The following is an 18251-nucleotide window of genomic DNA, read 5'->3' as shown; positions in this document are numbered from 1 at the left end:
CGGCCATAGATCTGAGGGTCTATCTCTGAATTCTCAATTCGATTCCATTGATCTATATGTCTATCTTTGTGCCAGTACCATGCTGTTTTGACAACTGTGGCTTTATAATAAGCTTCAAAGTCAGGGAGTGTAAGTCCTCCCACTTCGTTTTTCTTTTTTAGAGTGTCTTTGGCAATTCGAGGCATCTTCCCTTTCCAAATAAATTTGATAACTAGCTTTTCCAAGTCTGCAAAGTAGGTTGTTGGAATTTTGATTGGGATTGCATTGAATCTGTAGATGAGTTTGGGTAGAATTGACATCTTAATAACATTTAGTCTTCCTATCCATGAACATGGAATATTTTTCCATCTTTTAAGGTCCCCTTCTATTTCTTTTAGTAGAGTTATGTAGTTTTCTTTGTATAGGTCTTTTACATACAATACTATCTTTTGAATTTTTTATCAACTTTAAAGAATACTTTAAAGTTGATTAACTTTAAAGAATACTTTTCCTCATTTCTGTTTTATCATTTTATTGATTTTATTTTAATGTAGTTACATTATATAATTTTATGATTTTCTTTTTCCTTCCTCCTAGACTTGATAAAAGCCCATTTCTGATATTTTAATTTTTATTTTATAATGAAAATATTTGAAGATATAAATTTATCTGTAAGTAAAGCTTTGGACACATTAGATTTTGACATAATGATGTTTCTCATATCCTTTATTTACTAGATAATCTGAAATTATAGTTTCTAATGTAATTTTATTGAGATATATTCACGCACCTTACAAACCATTCTAAGTATATATAATCAGTGGCTCACAGTATCATCATATGGTTGTGTATACATCCGCATAATCAGTTTTAGAACATTTTCATACTCCTTCCATACTCCTTATCCCCTCTATTATTGACCCATAATTGGTGTGGTATATTTGTTACTGTTGATGAAAGAATAGTAAAATATTACTGTTAACTATAGTCCATAGTTTGCAATAGGTACATTTTCCCCATATACAAAAATTAACTCAAAATGGATCAAAGACTTAAATATAAGAACCAGTACCATAAAACTCCTAGAAGAAAATGTAGGGAAACATCTTCAAGATCTAGTGATAGGTGGTAGTTTCTTAGACTTTATACCCAAAGCACAAGCAGTGAAAGAAAAAATAGATAAATGGGAACTCCTCAAAATCAAATACTTCAGTGCTTCAAAGGACTTTGTCAAAAGGGTGAAAAGGCAACCAACTCAATGGGAGAAAATATTTGGAAACCATTTATCTGATAAGGGTTTGATATCCAGAATATATAAAGAAATCCTACAACTCAACAATAAAAAGACAAACAACCCCATTAAAAAAATGAGCAAAAGACAGGAATAGACATTTTTCCAGAGGAAATACAGATAGCTAAAAAGCACATGAAAAGATGCTCGGCTTCACTAGTATTAGAGAAATGAAAATCAAAACCACGATATATCATCTGAAACAGCCCAAGTGTCCATCAACAGATGAATGGATAAACAAAATGTAGTATATACAAATGATGGGATATTATTCAGCAATAAGAAGGAATCAAGTCCTGAAGCATGCGACAATGTGGATGAATCTTAAGGACATTATGTTAAGTGAAAAACGTCAGGCACAAAAAAATAGGGTATGATCTCACTGATATGAACTAATTATAATATGTAAGCTCATAGACATAAAATATAGAATACAGGTTGTCAGTTTGTAGCATGAGGCTTAAGAATGGGGAGCGGTTGCTTAATATGTGCAGAGTGTTTGACTAGCTTGAACTTACATGTTTTGAAATGGATAGAGGTGATGGTAGCATGTTATTGCGGAAATAATTAGCAGTACTGAATGGGGTGTGAATGTGTTTGAAAGGGGAAGTTTAGAGTCCTGTATGCCATCAGAAGGAAAGTTGGAAGTTAAAACATGGGAATGTATAGAATCTTGTGGTAGACATTGTCTATGATTAACTGTACAAATATTAAAAAGTTCTTTCATGAATTAGAACAAGTGTATGATAAAAATACAAGGAGTAGTAATAGAGGGTCATTGCTAGTGTATGAAAACCATTACTGATTTTTGCACATTAATCTTGTATCCTGCCATTTTGCTGAATTTGTTTATTAACTCAAGTAGCTTTGTCATAGAATTCTCGGGATTTTCCAAGTATAGGCTCAGGTCATCTGCCAGTAAGGAGAGTTTTACTTCTTCCTTTCTGATTTATATGCCTTTTATTTCTTTTTCTTGCCTGATTTTTCTAGCCAGAACTTCCAGCACAGTGTTGAATAATAGCGGTGACAGGGGGCATCCTTGTCTCATTTCCGATCTTAGGGGGAAGGCTTTCATCCTCTCCCTGTTGAGTATGCTGGCTGTGGGTTTTTCATATATGCCATTTTTCATATTGAGGAAGCTTTGATTCCTACCTTTTGAGGTGTTTTTGTCAGAAAACGATTCTGAATTTTGTTGAATGCTTATTCAGCATCAATCGAGATGATCATGTGATTTTCCTCTTTTAATTTGTTAATGTGTTGTATTACATTGATTTATTTTCTTGTGTTGAACCACCCTTGCATGCCTGGAATAAACCCCACTTGGTTGTGGTGTATAATTCTTTTAATGTTTTGTTGGATTCAATTTGCAAGTATTTTCTTGAGAATTTTTGCATCTATATTCATGAGGGAGATTGGCATGTAGTTTTCCTTTCTTGTAGTATCTTTATCCAGTTTGGGTATTAGCGTGATGTTAGCATCATAAAATGAGTTAGGTAGTGTTCCTTCTTCTTCTGTTTTTTTGGAAGAGTTTGAGCAGGAATGGTGTTAGTTCTTTTTGAAATGTTTGGTAAAATTCCCTGGAAGCCATCTGGTTCTGGGCTTTTCTTTGTAGGAAGGTTTTGATAACTGAATGAATCTCTTTACTTGTGATTGGTTTGTTGAGGTCTTCTGTTTCTTCCAGAGTCAAAATAGCATGTGTTTTTAGGAAATTATCCATTTCCTCTAAGTTGTCTAGTTTTTTGGTATACAATTGTTCATAGTATCCTCTTATGATTTTTTTGTTTGTTTCTTCAGAGTCCATGGTAATGACCCCCCTATCATTTCTGATTTTGTTTATTTGCATCCTCTCTCTTTTTTTCTTTGTCAGTCTAGCTAAGGACCTATCAATTTTATTGATTTTTTCAAAGAGGCAACTTTTGGTTTTATTGATTCTATTGTTTTTTTTTTTTTTCCTCCATTTCATTTACTTCCACTTTAATCTTTGTTATTTCTCTTCTCTTACTTGCTTTAGGGTTAATTTGCTGTTCTTTCACTAGTTCCTCCAGGTGAGCAGTTAAGTACTAAATTTTTGCTTTTTCTTCATTTTTAATATAGGCATTTAGGGCAATAAATTTCCCTCTCAGGACTGCCTTTGATGCATCCCATAAGTTTTGATATGTTGTATTCTTGTTTTCATTTGTCTCCAGATATTTACCAATATCTATCACAATTTCTTCCTTGACCCACTGATTGTTTTAAGAGTGTGTTATTTACCCTCCATATATTTGTGAAAGGTCTAGTTCTTTGGTGGTTATTGATTTCCAGCTTCATTCCATTGCAGTCAGAGAAAGTGTTTTGAATAATTTCAGTTTTTTTAAATTTATTAAGACCTGTTTTGTGCCCAAGCACATGTTCTATCCAGGAGAATTCCATGAGTACTAGAGAAAATTGTATATCCTGGTGTTTCGTGCTGTAATGATCTATATATGTCTGTTAGGTCTAATTCATTAATCACATGGTTTAGGTTCTCTGTTTCCTTACTGATCCTCTGTCTGGTTGTTCTATCCATAGAAGAGAATGGTCTGTTGAATTCCCCCACTATTATTGTAGAAATGTCTATTGCTTCCTTCAGCTTTGCTAGTGTTTGCCTCATGTACTTCGGAGTTCCTTGGTTGAGTGCATAAACATTTATGATTGTTATTTCTTCCTGGTGAATTGTCCCTTTTATTAATATGTAGTGTCCTTCCTTGTCTCTTATGACATCTTTGCATTTAAAGTCTTTTTTGTCTGATATTAGTATAGCTACTCCTGCTTTCTTTTGGTTACAGATTGTGTGGAATATCCTTTTCCATCCACTCACTTTCAAACTATTTGTATCCTTGAGTCTAAGATGAGTCTTTTGTGAACAACATATAGATGGAGCATATTTTTAAATCCATTCTGCCAATCTGTCTCTTTTAACTGGAGAGTTTAGTCCATTAACATTCAGTTATGACTGTAAAGGCAATTCTTGAATCTATCATCTTATCCTTTTGTTTTTGTTAGATCTATTTTTTTCTCCTCTCTCTCTTTTTATCCTTTAAGTTCCCCTAATACTCTTCAATTCTGTGCCCTCCTCCAGACCTCTCTCTCCTGTCTTTTTTTTTTTTTTTTTTTTTTTCAGCTGACAGAACTCCCTTTAGTATTTCTTGCAGGGCAGGTCTCTTGTTAACAAATTCTTTCAGTGTTGATTTGTCTGAAAATTTTTTAATTTCCCTCACTTTTGAAGGACAACTTTGCTGGATAAAGAATTCTTGAAAGGCAATTTTTCTCCTTTAGAATCCTCCCTCCCCCCCTTTGCACAGGGTTACGTCTGTTCATTTTCTTTTAGAATCTTAAATATGTCCTGCCACTGCCTTCTTGTCTCCATGGTTTCCCATTGAGTAGTCAGAACTTAGTCTTATGTGGCTTCCCTTGTATAGTATAGTGAATTGCTTTTCTCTTGCTGCTTTCTCCTCTTCATCATTTGACAGCCTGATTAGTATGTGTCTTGGAATGGGTCTATTTGGATTTATTCTATTTGGAGTTCATTGGGCTTTTTTGATTTCCATATTTATGTCTTATAAGGGTTGGGAAGTTTTCCCCAATTATCTTCTCAAATAATCTTCCTAGCCCTTTACCTTTCTCTTCTCCTTCTGGGACACCAATTGTTCTGGTTTGCTAATGCTGCCGTTGTGCAAAATAGCAGAAATGGATTGGCTTTTATAAAGGGGACTTATTAAGTTACAAATTTGCAGTCCTAAGATCATAAAAGTGTCCAAACTAAGGCATCAACAATAAGGTATCTTCACTGAGGAAAGGCAGTTGGCATCTGGAATACCTCCGTCAACTGGGAAGTCATGTGGCTGGCGTCTGCTTGCTCCCAGATTGCGTTTCAAAATGGCATTCTCCAAAAATGTCTCTGTGTTTAGCTTCTCGGGGCATACTCTGGGTGAGTATCTCCAAAGCATCAGCAAAAGCCTGCTTTCAATGGCCATCTCCAAAATGTCTTTCTCAGCTGCGGCACTGGGCTTCTGTCTGAGCTCTTATAGGGCTTCAGTAAACTAATCAAGACTCACTCTGAATGGTTGAGACCACACCTCCATGAAATTATCTAATCAAAAGTGTCACCTACAGTTGGGTGGGTGACATCTCCATGAAACAATTTAATCCAAAGATTTCAACCTAACCACACTATTGCATCTGCCCCCCCGCCAAAAGATTGCATTAAAGAACATGGCGTTTGGGGGGACATAATACATCCAAACCAGCACACCAGTGATTCTTATATTTGTGTGCTTTGTGTTGTCCATCATTTTCCTTAACTCCAATTCAGATTTTTACATCGTTTTTTGCCATTTGTTCTTAGATACATTCAAATTCAGTTTCCTGTCCCCTAGTTCACTTATTCTTTCTTTGGCCTCTTCAAGTCTCCTGTTGTGTGTCTCTAGTAAATTTTTAATTTATCTACAGTATCTTTCATTTCCATAAAATCTGCTATTTTCTATTCTTTCACATTCTTCTATATGCTCTTCTAGTGTCTTCTTGATATCCTTTATGTCTTTAGCAAACCCATTGAAGATATTTCGATTTGTATGAACATCTTTGACTTGTTCCAAATTCTGTGTCTCCTCTGGCTTTTTAATTTGGTCATTTAGCTTTGCCGTATCTTCTTGCATCCTCACATGCTTAGTGATTTTTTCTTGATTTCTAGGCATTTGTTTATCTTGGTAAGTTTATTTTGAAAGTTGACTTCCCTTGCTTTGTCTAAGATTTTTTAGTTGCTTGAGTTTGAGTTGAAGGTCAGAAAAGCACTTTGCCAGAGTGCACATTCCCTATTTTCCCAACGGATAGAGCACTTGGGCCACCTCTTCCCCACAACCCTGCCTCCCCAACTGTGGCAGTGCACTGGGCCTGGCCCAACCAGTCAACAATCAAGTAAAGGCCACCATTCTCCATGTGCGCTGGAAGCTGCTGACTCTGGGGGTAGGGGGTGGGCACTTGGTACCCTAGCTGAGACTCTGCCTTAGGCACAATGTGTCTGGTGATTCCCGGGCTCCTGTATGGAAAGGCTTCGGGCTGCCTTTCCATACGGCCAACAGCTGGCCTAGGAGTGATCTGCTTTTCACTGTCCCGCAAGACCTGGATTTGTGTTAGGGCACTGCTTTGATGGCTAGGTTGTCTGTGTTTCTTAGCCAAAACAGGGCCAGGTTCCTGTGCAGGGGGTGTAGACCAGCTCCAATGGGCCTGGGATACAGTCTGGAGAGGCTCTGAAAAGCTGGACTTTCCAGCCTTCCCAGCAGATGGCACTTGTGCTTTGGGGTCCAGAGGGTGGAATGTGCTGGTTTGAATTTGTTATGTACCCCATAAAAAGCCATGTCCTTTAATGCAATCTTGTGGGGCAGACCTATTGTAGATGGGACCTTTTGATTAGATTGTTTCCATGGAGATGTGACCTACCCAGTTGAAGGTGGGCTATTTGATTGAATTATTTCCATGGAGGTGTGACTGCACCCATTCAAGGTGGGTCTTATGTAGTTTACTGGCGCCCTCTGAGAGGATAAAAGGCAGAGACATTTTGAAGAAAGCTGAGAGATGCCTAGAGAAAAAACACCCAGAGACATTTTGGAGACAACTGATGAAACTCTGGGCTGCTTCTCCTAGCTTAGCATCTCCACCAGATATTTGGAGATGCTAAGCTAAGAGATGAAGCCCAGAGTTTGCCCCGGAGGAGCTAAGAGAGGACCTCCAGACACTTAGAGAGCATCAGCTTCCTCCAGCTGCCCCAGTTTTTAGCTGTCCCCCAGGCAAGGACTGGACCTCCCACTGCTATTTCTCTCATGGGTGGGAGAGGGGCACCAGGACCCAGGGCTGGAAACACAGTCTCAGTCCACTTTTTCTCAGACTCTTTGTCCCTCACTGACCTCTTCCTTGAAATGTCTTCCCCTGTCCCCTGGGTACCCAAACAGTTGATTCAGACAGCTTATGTGTGGCTGCTTGCTGTTTTGGGGGAGGATTCTGCAGGTCCTTCCCTATGCCTCTATTTGAAGTTCTTCCTTGCTGCCCTTTTGTATTCCGCCTTCCCCAGTGGTTTGAGTACTGCCATGGATCCCTGTGGGCTTGGGTCTCTGTATCTGGTTATAGGTGGGGATCTCTCACTATTGTGAGAGATTTTATAGTCTGTGTCCCTGGTGAGAGGGATCCCGGCCACTGTCCCTGGCACTTCCTGAGCTGTATGGGACCAAGTGAGGGGAGGAGGAGAGGACTGGCCAGTCCAGGACAGAAGTTTCCTATCTGATATTTTTCTCTTTCTTCGAGTCAGCATTTGTGGGATCTTTCTTCAATCTTTCCCTTCCTCCACAGTTCTGAGCCAGTGAGATTTGTCCTTTTTTTCGCTGAATTTCTGGGGAGATGTTTTCAGTGGCTGTCTTACATTGCCATGTTGATGACATCACCTCTGAATATCTTGTTGATGCAAGAGTGTTTATAAATTTCCAAGTGATCAGAGAATTTTGAATATTTTTTTCTTCATGTGCCAGGGCCTAAAATTGTGATCTTTAAAATACAATAAATAAATAAAATAAAATATTAGGGAATTTCTTTTTTTTTTTTTTTTTTTTTTTTTTTTGGTGGCCTAGTCAAAATAGTTCCTCAAGTCTTACATGGGAGAAGTTCTGTGTCAAATAACTTTGGGAAACTACATAAAATGTGTTTAATTATTGTAGGATGATTTAGATCCCTTAATCTGCTAATAATGTAGTATGGCCTTCCAAGAAGTCGGTGGTAACATATGCACCATTTTTTAAAGCCATTTGAAGGAATTACTTTTCTTAATTACTTTAAAATTTATTATTGTATATGTATCTGTGTGTGGTATATTGATAACTAGTGTTCTGCCAAATACCCTTTAAGAAATGCTGATTATATTAGTTGAACCCTATATTTTGTGAATATATATACATGTTTTGACAAAGATTAAGTAGTGTATTAGTTTTCTATTATATTTTTTGGTTTATAAATCACTTTCTATTATTAATGCTTCTAGCTTGATATATTCAGCTTGTAAATGCTAGTGACTGGAGTGTACCTTTTATAAAGTCATCCTTATTTAGTACAAAATGCCTTTTTCTTTGAATTCTGTCATCAGTATTTCCTATCCTGCTTCCCTTTGTTTGCCTTTTGTGTTGTTTCCCAATATATTTTTTAGCTTTCTTGTGTTTTCTTACAGGTTTGTCTCTGACAAATGGGGTGTAGTTGACATAGTATTTTGATCCAATCTAAAAGTCTTTGTTCGTCACATTTATCGCGTTGTTTTTTATAACTGATATATTTGGTCTTCTGTCATATTGATCATTCATTTTTCCCACCTTCACTTCCTTCTTTTGGTTTACTTTGCTCCCTGGCTTTTATTCTGGCTGATTGTGTTTCTTTATGTCGTTATGGGGTTTTATTTTATATTTTTCTCTTTTTTACCCTCTACTTCTTTGGAGAAGTATACGTACTCTTTTTATCCTGTGTTTACTTTTGAAAGGTAGACACAGGGGTGGGATGGTGATGAACCTGTTTTTCTCCAATTATTGAGACCTTACCATGTTTAATTGGTTTTACGTAAACTCGGCGCCAATCTTGAACTTTTTTAATGTCTCATTTGGCTGCAGTATTTATTCAAGTCATTATTTTTTTCAAGAAGTACATAGGATCAAATGTTTTCTGAGCCCTTACTTGTATGAGATGTTGCCCTGATGCATGAAATACCAATTTGGCAAGTTATAGAATTATTGAATCCTACCAAATTCAGGAGGTGTTGCTCCTTTATATTTTGGAATTAATGTTGCAAGGGAGAAATCTGATCTGAGACTAAGTTTTTTTCCCTTGTAGAATCAATAGAGTTTTTTTTTAAATGGTTTAAAAATTCTGAATTGTTTTCAAACATACAGAAAAATACAGAAAATAATATACCAGTTACACATGTGCCTACCATCTTAACATTTTACTGTGTTAATTTCAGTTATTTTTAAAGGAATAAAACAATGTATTTAGCAAACTCTTACCGAATAGCTCCCTCCATTGAGATAATCACTATTCTGAAGTCTTTTTTTTATGCATCTTTTTATACTTTTTCTATAGATGCATGAGTCTTAAACAGTATCATTGCTCTGTGGCCTTTTAAAAGTTGACATGAGAGCAAATACAGTTGTGTTTTTTTAACTTTACATTGTTTTTGAGATTTATCTAGGCTAAAAACCATAGGTCTCACTTTTTAAAATTATTCTAATATTCCGTTGTATAAATTAACCATAGCTTATATATATCCCTTTCTGTAATGAAGTTTGATAGTTTTTTCCCCCTATTGGCAACATTGCTGCAATGAATATCCTTATATGTCTATTTACAGATTTGAGAGTTGCTCAAAAAAACAGAAGTACTTCTAGAAGTAGACTTACTGTTTTATAGAATATTTACATCCTTGGCTTCTGAGTATTGCCAAATAGCTTTTCAAAGTGGTTGTGTCAATTGATATTCTAACCATTAATTTATAAGTGATTAACCTATTTTTCTTCCTAGATATTTGCAGGTTTTTTAAAAAAATCATTGACATTTTAAAATGTTCACTAGTGTGTGTTCTCTCATTTATTTTTTTGAGGGTGATGAACAGCCACTGCAGTTTTCATTTTTAATGGTGATTTACATATAGTGACTTTTTTATTAGGGAAGTTGGAGGTTTACAGAAAAAATCATGCAAAAATAGAGTTGTCATATATGTTCCCCCGTTAACATTTTACATTAGTGTGGTGCCTTAGATACAATTGACGAGAGAATATTATTATAATTGTACTACTAACTATAGTCCATATTTTATATTAGGGTTCACTGTGTTGTATAGCCCTGTGGTTTTGTTTTGTTTTTTACTTTTTATTCTAGTAACATATGAATCACTTAAAATTTCACATTTTAACCACATTAATGTGTACAACTCAGTGGTATCAATTATATTCACAATGTCATGTTACTATCACCACCATCCATTAGCATAGGTTGTCCATCACCCCAAATAGAAATCCCTTACCAATTAAGCACTAACTGCCCATTCCCTACCCTACCCCAAACCCTGATAACCTACACAATTTTAATTTGATAATATCTGGGCATAGGATTCTCTGATCTGAGATTGTTCTCTCTTCATGACTTCCTTCTAACCTCATATAATCTACACTACCCTCTTTCTTTAAAAAAAAAATATTAATTCTGTTCTTTCAAGGTAGTTCCTTCTTTGAACTGTAACCACTTTTTGTAGGTTTGGAGTTTCCCCTTCCCTCCTCTGCTCATTCTCATAGAGGGTGGACAGTATCCAAAGTTGGAAATTGAAAGAGTGTTCGTCAGAAATTGAGAACAACTATGTCTCAATTTTTCAGGCCAAGTTAATAGGGAAAAAAATAGATTTTACTAACAGTCTGAGGGAGCAGTGTTTTGCATCTGTGCTGAAGCATGTCTTTATGTGTTTGTGTAGCAGCCAGAAGCTCACTGAAGCAGAGTCTATATACTGTGACTGGCACAGTTACCTTGTTTAGAAACTAGCCAGAGACTTGTTCCTGCTCTTTGATTGGCGTAGTCGTCTAAGTCATCCTAAATTGGTAATAAGTGCCAGTATGCATTCCTTTCTTGACATGTGACCTTCTGGCACCTGATAAATCTCCCAGAGTTGTTACTGGGAACTTCTAAGATGTCTAACAAAGATCTTTTCCAATAAATATATGGTGTATTGGTAATAAAGGAAAATTCAAGGAAATGAGATTATTCTGTGACTGTAATTCATTTTTTTGTAAACAGTCCAGTGTGGCAGTAGTACCAGTGCTTGTGTTTGGAGGTAAAAAATTTGGTGATAGGCGAGTTGGACTTCCTCAAATGTCCAGAATCACATTTGTGTAAAACTGTGGTCACCAGAACAAGTGGTGGACCAGAAGAAACTATAATCTAGTGGGACACTATCTAGATGCATCATAACTTCATCTATTTCCTGGATTTTAGCCTGGGTCAGATTTGCTTATGAGCTGCTGTTCACAGAATATGGAGTATGCACTTTTGGTTGACTAAAATTGGGTAATGATTTTAAAACTTCATGAACGCATTTCAGTTGTATAGATTATGTCCATGTGAAAGTAGTTTGAAGAACACAGCTGCCTTAGACTTCTGTCACATAAACACCTTGTACCTAAAGGTTTGTGGAACCACTTGATACCATTCATCTAGGCCCTACTTCAGGTTTGTTAGGCTACCGTGTCATTTCAGGTTGTTTGAGAAGTGGTCGCTATGTACAAGAGATTTATTAGGGAGAGATTGCAGAAAATAAGAAGAGCTTTCAGACTGTGATGCCTATGTGACAATCTGTGAAAGGAAAGCAGGGAGGAAGGATTGGATAGAAAGCGCTTTATGGTTCTGAGCTGGTCTTGGCCAAACTGAGGGGGAGTCCCCAGGCAAAGGTTGCCTGTCAGAGGAGTGTCTTGTTGGTTTTTGTAACCCCATTGTGCTTAGTCCTTGCCTGGGAGCAATGTAGAAGTATTTGAATTGTCATTTGTACTGGATACCTCAGGTAGTGGAAATGAAAATGTAATATACATAGAAGATATGTACATAGATACCTAGATACTTAGAAACATGCTTCAAAGGGATAGCAACATGTTTATATATAGTTCAACTTTCACACTGCAAACATGGCTTCAACTAAACCATTCCTTTATGGGAAAGAACTTTTATTTACCCCAATGGATGTGCCCCCTCCAGCCCTTCAATAGCCTGGCCTTTACCCTGCAAGTTAGGTAATATAAGTGAGGTTCTTCCAGGCATCTTGTCTGCTCACCTTCCTGGTAAGCTGTTCCTTTGTTAGGCATGTCCCATATGCCCTTCAGCTGAAACCATTTCTGGTTTCTCCAGTATATAACACTGATGCAAATCCCATTATTTTTCGATTGTATTGATAATTTCCTGGGAACCTGGACTTGTGTGCTCACTGCCGTATTATCCAGAAGTCCCTCACATGTTGTTAACTTAACCATCTTGAGGCAAAGGATGATGCTTCTTCCTTTTTTTTTTAAATCTTTTACAGGAGTGTTTTTCCTTCTTCAGTTATTTGCCTTGCTAGCCTTTGTAATTATTGCCATGCTTTTCATTAAATTGCTCACTTTTTAAATTTACTGTTAATGTCATTAATAACTGTTTAAAATATCTATTGAAATTAAAATTATTCTTCGATGCATGACCAATACCTTATTGCTTATCATTTTGGGGAAATATTGCTGAACAAAAACTTTAATTCTTTGTTTTCTTTTTTGGTTTTCTATAATAATAATTGTAATAATGGCTAACATTTGTTGGCATCTTACCATGGGCAGAGCCACCTCGTATGGCCATGTGGGTTATTCACTGCACAGCTCCAGGCTGTGCCATTCTCACAGATTCTGATGTGAATGGCATGTCCAGGAATGTGCAGTCCTGTGATCCCATGTCCCAGGCACTGTGCAGAGCACTTTGCCCATTCTAATTTAGTCCACGAAACAACTTTCTAAGGTAGATACTGTTATTGTCCTTACTTTACAAATGAACAAATAATACCACAGAACAGTAGAGGTTAGGGAAATTTCCCAAGGTCACACAGCAGCTCTGTAGGAATGATGGAGATAAGAACTCAACCTGTCTCATTCTAGAGCTTTTAATCACTACAGCGCATGGATATAGCAAGCTCACTTCAACCTTTGCATTGTACTTGAAAGGTACTATCTGGGCTCACACACACACACACACAGACACACACACGTACTAAAAACATTCAAACACTAATTGCATATGTCCAAAATTTCCAGGTCATTAACTCTTGTATATTTTATTCTAGGTTAATGGAAAAGGTTCATTATGGTGTGTGGATCCAGAATATAAACCGAATCTTGTGCAGGCACTGAAGAAGCAACCTTTTTCCTCAGCATTAACATTTTACACTCCTCCTGCATCTCCACAAACGTAAGAGATCTTCCATATAATTGCCAGTGGTGATTTATAAGATTTCATTGTGTGAAATGGGGAAACTTAAAGTTGTGGGTTTGTTTTTTGTTTGTTTGTTTTTATTGTATTGAGTATTTGTGGATAAGACATTAGCCTTAAGCATTTTTACTTGAAGTCTAACTTTTCTATTTCTGGAAAACAGTGAGGAAATTGGATGGGTGAGAAAATAAGTCTAGAAAATGTAGCTAATACTATGATTATAGTATAATTAAAGGCCAAAGAAAGTTGTATATGATTTCAGTTACAAAAGGTTAAATCATTTTAATTGTCTGCAGTACTAATGCTTACCTAAAGCCATGGACTAAAAAGTGTATTTAATAATTTTAAATAACATGATTAACAGTTGTTGTCATTGTAACATTTTTGTGTTCACATTTAGAATTCTTTTCCTATTTTAAGTTTTCTCTCTTCCATAACACTTTTAATATTTAAAAATTAGGTTCAATTCTCAAATTTCAAAATGTTTGACAAGTGAAATAATGCTTTGAGGTTTTTTTGTTTGAATTGTTTTCTTTTCTTTGCCAGTAAACATAATCATAATGCATTTCCTTATAATTCTCCTTGGCTTTTGTTTTCAAAGTCCTCTTGATCTTATGGCTTTCTCATTTTAAGTCAAATCTGAAAATATGACCTCCTTAAATCTGATTTTGTTTCCTTCTGCTAAAGAAGTCTTCAGAATCTTTAAAAATTCTATTATGTATATTCATTTGAGTTGAAAAATGCTAGATTTTGTTAAGATAACTTTAAGGGTAGTCTATAATGGGTTGTTTTTTGAAAAAATTTAAAAGCTTCTAAATAAACTAGTAAGTGGAAATTTTCAAACACAAACAAAAGTAAGGAGATTTAATGAACTCCCAGTTGTAACAGTTATCAACATTTCATATACAATGGTTAATTTGAACTCTTAATTATATTAGATAAGTCATACAGGAGGAGTAATAGTTGAAATGCTATAAAAAGTTAATAAGGCTACAGTCAAAATGTCAGTAACATTCAATGATTATACACTCTTTGAACTTTTAAGCTTGTTTACCATTTTGGTAGATTAGAAGGATCATTGTAAAAGAACTATTGAGTAGTTTATCCTTATGAAATTAAACCTAGGAAAATTATCAGAGTTTATATCCTCCATGCTTGGGAGTTGATAGCTTCTTTATTAGTTAACATTAATGCTCATGAGGTGTTCTAGTTTAAGAAATAATAATTTAGAAATTAATGGGAAGTTCTGTTGATGGTTACATATGTTTTATTCAGCTATGCTATTTTTTTTAATTGAGATTGTTCACATTCCATACAATTATCCAAAGATCCAAAGTATACAGCCAATTGCCCATGGTACCATCATACATTTATGCATCCATCACCACAATTAATTTTTTTTGTATTTTTAGAACATTTTCATTACTCCGGAAAAGGAATAAAGACCAAAAAAACCACAAAAGGAAACTTAAATCCTCCCATACCCCTAACCACCTCCCCTCCATTATTGACTCATAGTATTGATATAGTACATTTGTTTCTGTTGATGAAAGAATGTTAAAATAGTACTAACTGTAGTATATAGTTTGCAATAGGTATACTTTTCTCCCTATGTGCCCCTCTATTATTAGCTTCTAGTTATAGTGTCATACATTTGTTGTAGTTCATGAAAGAGATTTCTAATATTTGTACAGTTAATCAAAAGACATTGCCCACCACAGGATTCATGTTTTATGTATTCCCATCTTTTAACTTCTAACTTTCCTTCTGGTGACATACGTGACTCTGAGCTTCCATTTCTACCACATTCACACACCATTCAGCACTGTTAGTTATTCTCATAAAGTGCTGCCGTCACCTCTGTCCATTTTCAAACACTTAAGTTCAACCTAGTTGAACATTCTGCTCATGATAAGCAACTGCTCCCCATTCTTTAGCCTCGTTCTATATCCTGTTAACTTATATTTCATGTCTGTGAGATCACATATTATAATTAGTTCATATCAGTGAGACCCTGCAATATTTGTCCTTACGTGTTTGACTTATTTCACTCAATATAGTGTCCTCAAGGTTTCTTCATCAACCCATTTTTTTAAAACAGTTTTGTTCACACCTTGTACATTCCATCCTAAGTAAACAAACAGTGGTTCCCTGTATAGTCATGTTTTTATGTATTCACCACCGTCACCTCTATCTATATAAGGACATCTCCATTTCTTCCACAAAGAAGGAGGACGAGTCAAAGAAGGTAGAAAGACACAAGAAAAAGAAAGAGAAAAGAAAAAAAAAATGACAGCTAGGAACCAAAAAAAGAAAAGATAGCATTAACCTAAGGTAGAATAGAGTCAGACAACATCACCAATGCCAAGAGTCCCATACCCCTCCCTTATGTCCCCCTCTTATATGCATTTAGCTTTGTTATATTGCCTTTGTTACATTACATTAAAGGAAGCATAATACAATGTTTCTGGTAATTATAGTCTATAGTTTGCATTGATTGTATTTTTCCCCCAATACCACCCTATTTTTAACACCTTGCAATGTTGACATTCATTTGTTCTACCTCATGTAAAAACATATTTGTGTATTTTATCACAATTGTTGAGCACTCTAGGTTTCACTGAGTTATACAGTCCCAGTCTTTATCTTTCCTCTTTCCTTCTGGTGTCCCATATGCTCCTAACCTTCCTCTTTCAGCCATACTCATAGTCATCTTTGTTCAGTATACTTACATTGCTGTGCTACCATCACCCAAGATTGTGTTCCAAACCTCTCACTCCTGTCTTTTCCTATCTGTCTGTAGTGCTCCCTTTAGTATTTTCTGTAGCTCAGGTATCTTGTTCACAACGTCTGTCATTGTCTGTTTGTCAGAAAATATTTTAAATTCTCCCTCATATTTGAAGGATGGTTTTGCCGAATACGGGATTCTTGGTTGGTGGTTTTTCTCTTTCAGTATCTTAAATATATCACACTACTTCCTTCTTGCCTCCATGAGAAATTCACACAGAGTCTTATTAAGCTTCCTTCGTATGTGATGGATCACTTTTCTCTTGCTGCTTTTAGGATTCTCTCTTTGTCTTTGAAGTTTGATAATCTGAATATTAAGTGTCTTGGTATAGGCCTATTCAGCTCTATTCTGTTTGGGGTACACTGTACTTCTGGATCTGTAATTTTATGTCTTTCATAAGAGATGGCAAGTTTTCATTGATTATTTCCTCTATTATTGCTTCTACCCCTTTTCCCTTCTCTTTTCCTTCTGTGACACCCATGACACGTACATTCACGCACTTCATGTTGTCATTCAATTCCCTGAGACATTGCTCATATTTTTCCATTCTTTTCCCTATCTGTTCTTTTGTGTGTAGGCTTTCAGGTGTCTTGTTCTGAGTGTTTTCTTCTGCCTCTTGAGATCTGCTGTTGTATGTCTCCATTGTGTCTTTCATCTCTTGTGTTATGCCTTTCATTTCCATAGATTCTGCCCATTGTTTTTTCAAACTTTCTATTTCTACCTTATGTATGCCCAGTGTTTTCATTATACAATTCATCTCTTTTGGCATATCTTCAGTAAACTTTTTGAATTGATTTAGCGTTAGTTGTTTCAATTCCTGTATCTCAGTTGAAGTGTAAGTTTGTTCCTTTGACTGGGCCATAACTTTGTTTTTCTTAGTGTAGGTTGTAGTTTTCTGTTGTCTAGGCATCCAGTTTCCTTGCTTACCGCAGTCAGGTATTCCCAGACCAGAACAGACTCAGATCTCAGAAGGAGGCAATATTCAGTATCAGTTATCCCTGAGGGTGTGTCTTGGAAGATTCACACACCCTGTGAGGCCTCAAGCCACTGCACTTTTCCTAACCTGCCCATCGGGTGGCACCTGTCAGCCTGTAGCTCCTGAGTAGTGTAAGGAGGTGCGACCCCCTTAGTCCTTAGTTTCTGTTTTGGCTGTTTTCCCACAGGCTCTGGGGTCTGGTTCTGAATGGGAGGCTGGTAATGGGGCTGGGCACCACCTCCTTCCTCTTAGGGAATATACACCCCTAAAGAGAGTGCTCATTTGCATTTTTAAAGGCTCTTTGTCTCTCTGACTCTGCTATCTCCACCCTTGTCTGGGTCAGAGAACTGAGAGCTGAAAATGGGCTGCAGCTTTCTCCACTGAGCCGCCCAGGTTGAGAGAGGGAGAAAAAGGGACAGAAAGTCCCCCTTCAGGGCTAGTCCATGGTCCCCCCAGCTTCACCTGCTGGCCAGAGATAGCACCCCATCCTCTGGGCTCCCCCTCTTGGCACAGAGAAGTCTGCCAGCTCTTTAAGGTCAGTCGTCACTAAAAGCCTCTGTCTGCTTGTTGGGGATTTGTAGCTTGTATTGAGCAGTCCACATTTGTTAATCAAAACCGCAGTTGGAGCTGGACTGAAGTATATTCTCTTATTCGGAGAGTGCTGCTCTCTATCACAATGAGGTTTTGCAGTTCGGGCTGCCATGGGGGAGGGTCTCTCGGCGCAGGTCCGCAGTTTTACTTACAGATTTTATGCTGCGATCTCAGGCATTCCTCCCAATCCAGGTTGGTGTATGATGTGTGGACAGTCACATTTGTCCCCCCACAGTTATTCCAGATTATTTACTACTTGTTCCTGGTTGTTTATTAGTTGTTCCAGAGGACTAACTTACTTCCACTCCTCTCTATGCCGCCATCTTCTTTCTCCTAGCTATGCTGTTTTTAAATTAAAGATTAAATTGGAGAATTGGCACTATTTTTTTTGTAAACCACCACAATTTTACTATACTGTGTTGCATTTTCATGTTTATATTTTTTAGCTTTATTATGTGTTTCGATGTTAAAAGTGATTTTACAATGTAATTACATGGAATCTAGAATAGGGAATGAGTTCTTGTTATTCTTTGAGGCTAATGTAATACCCCAATACATCCCAGAATATTTTAGGCAGAAAACAAAAAAGTATTTGCAAA

At 36.7% G+C, this 18251-nt stretch overlaps 1 protein-coding gene across 4 annotated transcripts in view; it reads left to right on the top strand.

Annotated features, from left to right (window-relative positions):
* Window positions 1-18251, top strand: part of FOXN2 (forkhead box N2) — a 97683-nt gene that overhangs the window by 62901 nt on the left and 16531 nt on the right. For all 4 annotated transcript variants that reach the window (XM_037807032.1, XM_037807035.1, XM_037807034.1 and 1 more), the window contains exon 3: window positions 13152-13276. In XM_037807032.1, the coding sequence (XP_037662960.1) occupies window positions 13152-13276 (125 nt within the window). The remainder of the gene's footprint in view (window positions 1-13151; window positions 13277-18251) is intronic.

The sequence above is a fragment of the Choloepus didactylus genome, chromosome 17 (genome assembly GCF_015220235.1).
Source record: "Choloepus didactylus isolate mChoDid1 chromosome 17, mChoDid1.pri, whole genome shotgun sequence".
In the NCBI taxonomy this organism is placed as follows: domain Eukaryota; kingdom Metazoa; phylum Chordata; class Mammalia; order Pilosa; family Megalonychidae; genus Choloepus; species Choloepus didactylus.
This window is presented reverse-complemented; position numbering and strand designations above follow the sequence as displayed.